Here is a 9,888-nt window from a genome sequence, read left to right as displayed (position 1 = left end):
AAAATGATAATGGTTGTCATCCAACAATATATTAAAACTATTAAATTAAGTATAATTTGTTAAAAGTTAAAAACATAACTTTATAAGTAGAAGTAAATATATTATTTTAATATTGAAATTTAGTTTATATATGATTACACTTTAGATTTGCGAAAGATCTTTTTCTTTTTTTTTTTAGTATCAAGCTGTTGATACTAGATAAAAGGTAACTCCAAAAATTGTGATTAAACATTATTAACCAACTTATAATTATTAGTAGAAAGAAATTGAAAAGTCATGGGAGTTTCAAATGAATGTGGTGAAAGGAAAAATGCATGAGAGTTTCAAATAAATGAGGTGAAAGAAAAATGCTTCCTTTATATGATATGATATGATATGATACATACATTGCTTTGAATGTGTCTTAGTATACATTTGCGTAATGTCCCATTTTTTTCACAAGAAAATTTTCATTTTTAATTAAGATAAAACAATTTTTTTTAAAACCCAAAGTCAAGAAATCTGATTTTTTAAAAATACAATTTTGCGAAAATCATAAGTATCATAATAAATGTGAAACACCAATGTTGTTGATGATTGTGTACAGTTACACCTTCGCCTTCCCACCATCATCAGAAATACCTGAAAACATTTAATCCACAATTGTAAGTCAAAGCTTAGTGAGTTCTCCCAAAATACCACACACCAAAATACACATAAAGCATAGACATAATGGCCTTTAGTCCAAGACTGGTCCGCCCCACTCACCTTCAACATACAACTGGTCCACACTTGGCTTTCAGCACACCACTGGCCTACCCGATTATCTTGGCCTACCGCACAAAGCAGGACCGCCTCAACCCACCACATGATATGTCAACATATATAGCAAATAAACAATCCAATAATCCAACAATACATGTAACTGTTTATACTAGTCTACTTGTCTAATAGCATACTACCACATACATGGTCTCATACAACACACTGTGTCACAATAACAAATAACCAAATAAATGCATGATTGTATATAATCAGATGTAGGATAGATAGTCAAATAGGTGATCCTACTGTAAAGCCACAACAAAATAAGAAACAAACAATAAAGCCTAGATCAAAAGTTCTCAGGCTATCCTACATGACTACAAACAACCCCTAAGGCACTCAACCGGAAGACCACCGACCTAATAATACTCTAACTAGCATATCATTACCCCTTATATCCTAGCATGCAAGGATATACATCGTAACACATAATATAGTGAGGAAACTCACCTGAAATGCAGAATTAGAGAAACTCTTCTACACTTTTAACTCCTCACACTGGACAAACAGGTAAACTGACTATAAACCAACAAAGGTTAAACCTTCATTAACAACCCAAATCCTTTAAGTTAGACCCATTTTCAATCTGGTCAAAATTCAACGATCAATAAAAGTAAACGGTTGCAACGCTGTGGCAAGCCCTTGGCCGTGCCATGGCCAAGTCCGGAAAAAATAGTTGCATGGTTGAGCACCATTACGTCATGGCAAGCCCTTGGCCATGTCATGGTTTAGGTCAAAAAGCCATTTTCTCATGAAGAAATTAATACTTATAGATCAAGGCTCATAAATTCATACCTGATAATGGATAACGTTTCCAACTTTATCTATTAGGACATCATCTCAAGGCAGGATCTACAACCCTAAGTCCATTAAGTCCTCCAAAGTCCAAGATGTTGTGCATGGACTCAATATAACCCCAAACATGAACCACTTTCTCACCTAATAGAAGTTAATTGGCCGCTAGAGTGCCATAACAAGCTTTGGAGTTCAAACTCTAAGAGCATTCATGAAAGTGACGAAAACCATGCATAAAGAGCACAATCTTGAATCAGAGAGAACAAAGTTCCCGATATAAGCTTTATACCTCAAATGAATCAGAAATCTAAAGAAGATGAAGGATCAAAGCTAGCTCTTTGCTTCTTTGCACCAAGCCACCAAACCATGAAAAAAACTCAAAACTAAAAGCAAGCCACCAAGCTCACAACCATGGAAGGGAGGCTAGGGTTTAAAAAAAAAGGAATGGAGGCAAAGGAGAATGGCTTAATACAATAGTTAAGGTCTATAAATATGAGAGAAACCCTGGAATCTTAGGCTTGGGTTGTAACAACAACCACACCGTGCCCATCATCTCGCCACATTGTGGCTGTCATCCAGTCCTACTTTTTATTTAACTAACGTGCCACATCTTGGTTATTAGCCTACCAGGTCGTGGCAAACCTGGGTCGACAAACCCAAATTCCTAATTAAGCCCAACTTCTCTCTACGTGTCTTAACACATATCCCAAGAACATTATTCCTTAGGGTCCAAACTCACTCCTTTAAGATTTGGGGCCTTTTCCAAGTCAATTATCATTTGTGCCTTTAATTAAAGATTACCTGGAAACATGTTGTTACAACTTGGGATATTTTCACTTATACAAGTAAATATTTTCTAGTTATTTTTCCACAAAATTGAACCTATACGAATTAAGTAACTCAAGTTCCGTTGATAAAAAATTCTAATGAATTGGAGTTTGGCTATGTGCTTATAGTTAATGTGACTAAGATGACATTGTAATTGATATATTTTATTCGATTCATACTTGTCTATATTGGTGTGACATGGATTTACATTTTCAATCAATTTCATAACGATCATCATAAAAGACAACATAAATAATATTAGTCACATTGTATATCGTTTATCAATACATATGATCTATCTATATATTAATATTGGCACATGTACATACTAAAAAAATACAAAATGGATATATATATATATATATATATATATATATATATATATATATATATAAAAGTTGAGTTATTTAAATACCAAATCCAAAATGTTAGAAACTTTAAGAACTACCGATTTCATTGTTATTCAACTGTGAATATTGGCTAACATTTCGTTTTTTGATGTAAAAATGGTAAAATCCTCATTTTCACAGCCTGATAAAACTCATTCATGGACTAATTCATAGTTTAGTGGACTAATTCATAGTTTAGTGGACTAATTCATACATCATTCACATTTTAATAAATCAATTTATAACCATTTGTAGTTTAATACACCAATATATATAATCAGAAATTATTGCACAATATTTATGGGATCACATAAACCCTTTATGACACAATATTTTTATAACTCATACAAACTTCATAGTTTAATATAGAAAAAAAATATACACATCACAACTTAATATATAAAAAATACACATTCACAAATTAATAAACTTACATAATTTCATTGAGATATTTTATCAAATACCTTGTGTGTATCATACACATTATAAAATCTTAAAATATATTTTTAAATACTATTTCGGAACTAGCTAACACTAGGGGTAAGCAATAGTACTGAAATTTCTGATATGAATAGGTATAGGTACTGAACCAACATTGTTTATGTTAATATGTGACGATATTCAATACTCTAAAATATGAAATTCAAGATTCAGTATCGATGCTAGTATTGAAAATCAATACCATTCCCAAAATGTATGTTCAATTTAGTATTCGATATATTCTTTTACCTATTTCGGTAATGAGTTTTCTTAGATTGGTACCAATTTGGCATTCAATATCTTTTTTTGCCTATTTCGGTAATGAGTTTTCTCGGATTGATACCAATTTGTATCGGGTCGGCTAGTGCTTATCCTTAACTGACGTAATAAGTGTTTTATTATGATCATAGATTTATTTTATGTTATAATGTCAAAAACAATTAATCTTTTTATTTACTTATATTTATCTTATTTTTTGTATTTATTTGTATTGTAATATTATACTTTTTAGTATTTATTTGTATTATAATATTATATTCTTTTAGGATTTATTTTTTAGTAATTAAAAAATAAAAATATAATATCATAATTAAAATAAATTAAAAATAACATATGTAACATACAAATAACTAAATACAAACTATTTTTTATTGTGTTTAACCTCATAACTTTTTATTATTACGATAAATATAAAATACTCAATCTAAGATGAAAAAAGAACCATGTTAACCTAATTTCTTTTTTTGTTCCCCTGTCTTCCATTATTTTATTAGAAACCATTTCCATTTGCTCTTCCTTTCTGAGTTTCTGGGTCCATATAATCAGCCATTCACTTCCCATCACAAGCCCCTTCCAATTCCCAAGTCCCACCTGCGTTTTTCAATCCCTTCTTCTCCCCGATCTCTGTTTTCCTCAAGAAGAAACGCCAAAACCCATCTCCCAAATCCATCAATTCACCCCAAATTCTCTTCGAAATTTCAATCGTCTTTTCAATTCGAAGATTTTCGCGTTTGTTCTTTCAGAAAATAGTATACACCAATGCTACTGATTAATGTATCCCGTTGTTGCTAAAGTTTTCCATTCAGTTTTTATGATAAACTCCTTATTCAGACGCAGGACCCATCTTGTTCAATCTTTCTCCGTCGTCTTCCTCTATTGGTTTTACGTTTTCTCATGAATCTATCCCTCGATCCAACTATTTACAACATATAATTTTATTTCTCCATCTGGGTCCTGCGTCTTACTCTGTTTTCACCAAGTTTTTATATTCCTTTTTTTGTTTCTTTTTGTATTATCGTATATTCGTATATTGTATTACTGCTAAAATTTCTGTCTTTTATGGATTCTTCAAGTGGGAATTCAACTAGGTTTACTCAGATCCAGAACTCTGGATCTGATGAGGTTTTGATCGATCCCAGAAAGAGGAAACGCATGCAATCGAACCGTGAATCAGCAAGGAGATCAAGAATGAGGAAACAGAAGCATCTCGATGATCTAACGGCTCAAATAAATCACCTCAAGAACAATAACAGCCAGATCGTCACCACCATAAAAGTCACCACTCAGCAATTTCTTCAAATTGAAGCAGAGAACATTGTTTTGAGGGCTCAAATGGGTGAGCTGAGTCAAAGGCTGGATTCCCTCAACGAAATGATCAATTCCATGAACAATAATAGTAATTATTTTACAGAAAATCATTGCACAAATGGTACTAGTGGAGTGTTTGAGTTTGAGCAGCCTGATTTCTTCAACAATCCATGGAACATGATGCACCTTAATCAACAGCCGATCATGGCGTCTGCTAATGATACGTTTCAGTACTAGTCTTCATCGCATAAATGATTATGTGTGTGTTCGTGGGCATGTGTGTTTTAACACTTGATGCATAAAATTTGGTAATAAGTGGTCAAATTTGTTTTGATGAAGTGTGCTTTGAATAATTAGACTTTGCACGAATACTTTTAGACATGGGTAATCAATGTGCTTTGAATATTTACCCTATATTTAATTATAATTTTTGCACTTTGCACGTATACTTTTAGACATGGGTAATGAATGTTACTTTAGGTTCTACTTACGTAAGTTTTCTCATTTTTCTACTTTTGATTCTTTATCATAACAAGAGTAATGGTACAACAAATTATAGTTTATACAGTTGTACAGTAAAATAACAAGATTATGTTATATATTATTGGTATATTTATCGAATATACCTAATGTTTGATGAATGGCATAATGATCCACTAAGTTGTACCTAATCTTATTTGATAAAACTAACAATTAAAGATAAAGTTGTAAAATACTCTTGAGACACCATTAATAAATAGAAAAATTAATGCAGAGATCTTGATAGGTCTATTGGGTTTTTATGCTTTAACGTCACCAGAGCGATCAATCGAAACATTTCTTAATGAAAGAACATTTGAGAATAAATTTGGACAATGTTTTTTACTTAGAATTATAAAATAATATTCGTAAAATTCAAAAAATAGTTACAAACTATTAAAAAACTCACTAACCAAAACCACTCACACCCAACCAACACCACCCATCACCACTACCTACCACCCACATGTAGCACCTGGTTCTTGTTACGTATTTATTTTTATTTTTATCTAAGTATTTTGCATTTTTGGCCTTGGACTCGGCGAGTTGAAGGACAAACTCGCCGAGTAGAAGCAGGATGGGACGCGGGGTTTAAGCATTAGACTCGACGAGTCGGGTCCCGGACTCGACGAGTCGGGTCCCGGACTCGACGAGTCGGGTCCCGGACTCGACGAGTCGGGTCCCGGACTCGACGAGTAGACGTTGTCTGGACAAAAACCCTAATCCAAGCGTTTGCACCCTATTTAAATAATGTTATGTCGACCATAACGTCTCTTATGCTCCCAGAACACCTCTTATTGAAACCCTAGCCGTTTTTGAAGCAATCTAAGCCTTGTTGGTGGATTTTGGTGCTTGTGGTCTTAAGAAGGAAGGAGAAAAGCTTGAGGAAGCAAGTAGAGACCAAAGGAACCCAAGTTTGTGCACCTTTTACAGTTCATTGAAGGTAAAAAGCTGTAACCTTGCTCACTCATTTGTTAGATCCCTGGAGATTTAGGGCTTTTATAAGTCATTTTTGGTGGCCAACCATGTTTGCAAACATGGTTGGGGGGTTAAAGTTTTTAAATCATGTCATTAAAGGGGTCACATGGTAGATTTGGTTTGCTTTTACACCCATGAAGGGCTCCATGCATCATAGGAGTTTGTTTTATGTCTTTTTGAGCTCAAAGTCCCATGCAAGCACGTAAAGTTTGTAACTTTACGTGCTAGATCGATTGTAGAAGCTTGGATCTATCTTTTGATCAAAGGATGTACACCAGAAATTGAGGATTTAGAATGTGGACGTGACCGACTCGGCGAGTCCGTTCTTGGACTCGACAAGTCCGAGGCTTTGAGCCCCATATCTGTTGAGGGTCAAAGGAACCCAATTGAGTGTTAGAAGGGTTGTAACTGGACAGAAAGAGTTACCCAATGCATTGGACATGATTTTAGACCTGGAGTTCATGGGACTCGACGAGTGCTAGAACAGACTCGGCGAGTCCAAGGCAATCTCCTTAAGATTGGAGATGAACTCGACGAGTTGTTCATCAACTCGGCGAGTCGAGAACAGGACTTGTTCATCAGATGATGGTGGACTCGACGAGTTGTTCATCAACTCGGCGAGTCGGATGAGTTTCATGCGATGTTCATATGAGAGAGGAACTCGACGAGTTGACGGCCCAACTCGACGAGTGGAGTCATGGATGAGGACGAGTAAAGGGTGAGGGACTCGGTGAGTTGACGGCCCAACTCGGCGAGTCAGGTCAACTTGAAGTTGACTTTGACTGACCCTGTTTAGGGTTGTACGTGTTTTGTGTTGACTTGAAGGTTGTCGTGTAGGAATCGAGGAGTCGAAGGGAGTCGACTTGTGCGCCGAGGATAATTCAAACACTGCACGACATTGAGGCGAGTTACCTTCCAGTAGGGGTGGGTCTAAGGCCACAATGCCGACCCACCAAAAATGGGTATTTAGAAGATAATGGTCTCTGTGATAACTATCTTGGTCTGGTTATGTGTTGGTTATGAGATTTGTCTGGATGATATGTTATGTGTATAGTAAAGATTAGTTTCCCTAACAGTGGTCCTTAGGACCCAAGGGTAGGTCAGTACCCGGATATGCCTGACTGTATGTTTATATCTGCTGATTGTATGCTAGTGGTAGGGGTGAAATAATCCCCAATTACCGATTGAAAGATACCGATGACGGATACCGGTTGAAAGATACCGATGAAGGTTACCGGTTGAAAGATACCGATGAAGGTTACCGGTTGAAAGATACCAACAATATTGTATGGTATGTGGTATCATGGGGGAACTCACTAAGCTTTGTGCTTACAATTTTGGTTTTGGTTTCAGGTACATCTTCGTCGAAGGGGAAGGAGCCGGCAGTGTAGCAGCGCATCACACACACACACACACACTCATGGTTTCCGCAAGGAGTTTTTGGGACTGTACTATGATTTTCATTACTTTTGACGTTATGGTTTGGGACACAACAATATGATTTTGTAACGTGTTGTTTATTTGACAATATTTTGGTAAAAATGTTTATGGAATTGTTAATTCAAAAATGAAATTTTCGGGCTTGAATTTTGGGATGTTACACACCACCACCTAAACCACCCGCCACTACCACCAACCACCACACCCACCACCCACCACCCATCACCATGCACCACCACTCATCACTACCGACCACCAACATTCATCACCACCACCCACCTCCATCACCACCAGCTACAACCACCCCCACCCATCACCCACTAAAACCACCACCCACCACCACCCGACACTAACACCTACCATCACCTCAACTACCCATCACCACCACCAACCACCACCACCCACCATTCATCGTTACCGACCACCATCACCCACCTCCATCACCGCTCGTTACCCCCACCCTAACCATCACCCACCAAAACCACCACCCACTACCACCATCACCACCTACCTCCACCACCCCACCCACCTCCATCACCCATCACCACCATCCTTCACCACTACCAACCACCACACCCACCACCATGCAACACAACTCATCATTACCGACCACCACCAACCGGTTCCACCACCCACCAAAACCACCACCCGCCACCACCATCACTAAATACCTCCACAACCCATCACCACCAACCCCACCCAACTCAATCACTCCTTACCACCACCACCCATCACCACCATTTGTCACCACCACCTCCACGTACCACCTACCAAAACCACCACCCGCCACCACCAACACCACCCACCACCACTACCTACTACCCATCCCACCACCATCCAACAACACCATCACCTATCACCACCCATCACCACCCACCACCACCACCATCACCACCTACTACATACCACCACACAACCACCACCACTTACCATATCCCAACGACCACCAACACCCACTACCCCCACCAACCACCCCTACCTCCACCACCAAGAACTACCTACAACCATCAACGTCATATGTGATTAAATACATATAATCATATAAATCATGTGTGTTTATTTTTATTTAATCTCATAAATCAGATGTGCTTAATTACATATAATCACATGTGATTATTTGTATCTAATCACATATGACCTATATAAAAATATTTGTTTTTATGTTTTCCATTCAATAATTTTTTTCATGTATTTAATCACATTTGATTATATGTATTTAATAACATCTAATTAGCGTGGACAAGATTTGTTTTCACATTTTTGATTCAACGGTTATTCACTTGTATATAATCACATGTGATTTTATGTATATCTAATCACATGATTTATAGTTTATATATACAAGATTTTTTTTTCCAAATAAAATCATATGTGATTATATATATATATATATATATATATATATATATATATATATATATATATATATATATGTAACCACACTTGATTAAATGTATTTAATCACATATGATTAAAGTGGACAAAGAAAAATTATTAAATCGAAAATGCAAAAATTAATATTATCCACATGAATCATATGTGATTGGATCAATAGAATTACATGTGATTAAATGTATTTAATAAAATATGATTTATGTGGACAATATTTATTTTCATCCTTTTTATTCCTTAATTGGTCTCGTTTATCTAATCACAGGTGATTATATGTATTCAATCACGTATGATTTATGTGGGAAAGATTCGTTTTCATGTTTTTTATTTAATTGTTGTTCTTGTATATTTAATCACATGTGGTTATTTGTATTCAATCGTATATAATTTCTATGAACAATATTCATTTTCACGTTGTCGATTCTATAATTTTTTCATGTATTTAATCAAATGTGATTATATGAATTTAAATGCGTATGATTAATGCCAACAAATAACAACTATTGAATTGATAACCTAAAAACGAACTTTCTCCATATAAATCATATGTGATTAAATACATAGAATCATATATGATTGAATACATGAGAAAAACTATTGAATCGAGAACACAAAACTAAATCTTGTTTATATAAATCATATGTGATTATATACATCTAATCACATGTGATTATAT

The 9,888-nt window shown here is 35.6% G+C and overlaps 2 protein-coding genes across 2 annotated transcripts; both read left to right on the top strand.

Moving 5' to 3' along the window:
* Positions 1 to 4,051: 4,051 nt before the first annotated feature.
* LOC111880961 (bZIP transcription factor 11) lies at positions 4,052 to 5,318 on the top strand. Its single transcript, XM_023877371.3, has one exon. It carries the CDS (start codon positions 4,635 to 4,637, stop codon positions 5,118 to 5,120), a length of 486 nt encoding a protein of 161 aa, XP_023733139.1. The 5' UTR covers positions 4,052 to 4,634; the 3' UTR covers positions 5,121 to 5,318.
* A 3,086-nt stretch (positions 5,319 to 8,404) lies between these two features.
* LOC111880949 (extensin-like) lies at positions 8,405 to 8,857 on the top strand. The gene has a single exon (XM_023877363.1). It carries the CDS (start codon positions 8,405 to 8,407, stop codon positions 8,855 to 8,857), a length of 453 nt encoding a protein of 150 aa, XP_023733131.1.
* Positions 8,858 to 9,888: the final 1,031 nt, after the last annotated feature.

This window comes from Lactuca sativa, chromosome 5, assembly GCF_002870075.4.
Source record: "Lactuca sativa cultivar Salinas chromosome 5, Lsat_Salinas_v11, whole genome shotgun sequence".
Taxonomy (NCBI): Eukaryota; Viridiplantae; Streptophyta; class Magnoliopsida; order Asterales; family Asteraceae; genus Lactuca; species Lactuca sativa.
This window is presented reverse-complemented; position numbering and strand designations above follow the sequence as displayed.

Coding starts and splice junctions, on each gene's coding strand:
- LOC111880961 (XM_023877371.3), top strand. CDS start 4,635: ATGGATTCTTCAAGTGGGAATTCAACTAGGTTTACTCAGATCCAGAAC.
- LOC111880949 (XM_023877363.1), top strand. CDS start 8,405: ATGCAACACAACTCATCATTACCGACCACCACCAACCGGTTCCACCAC.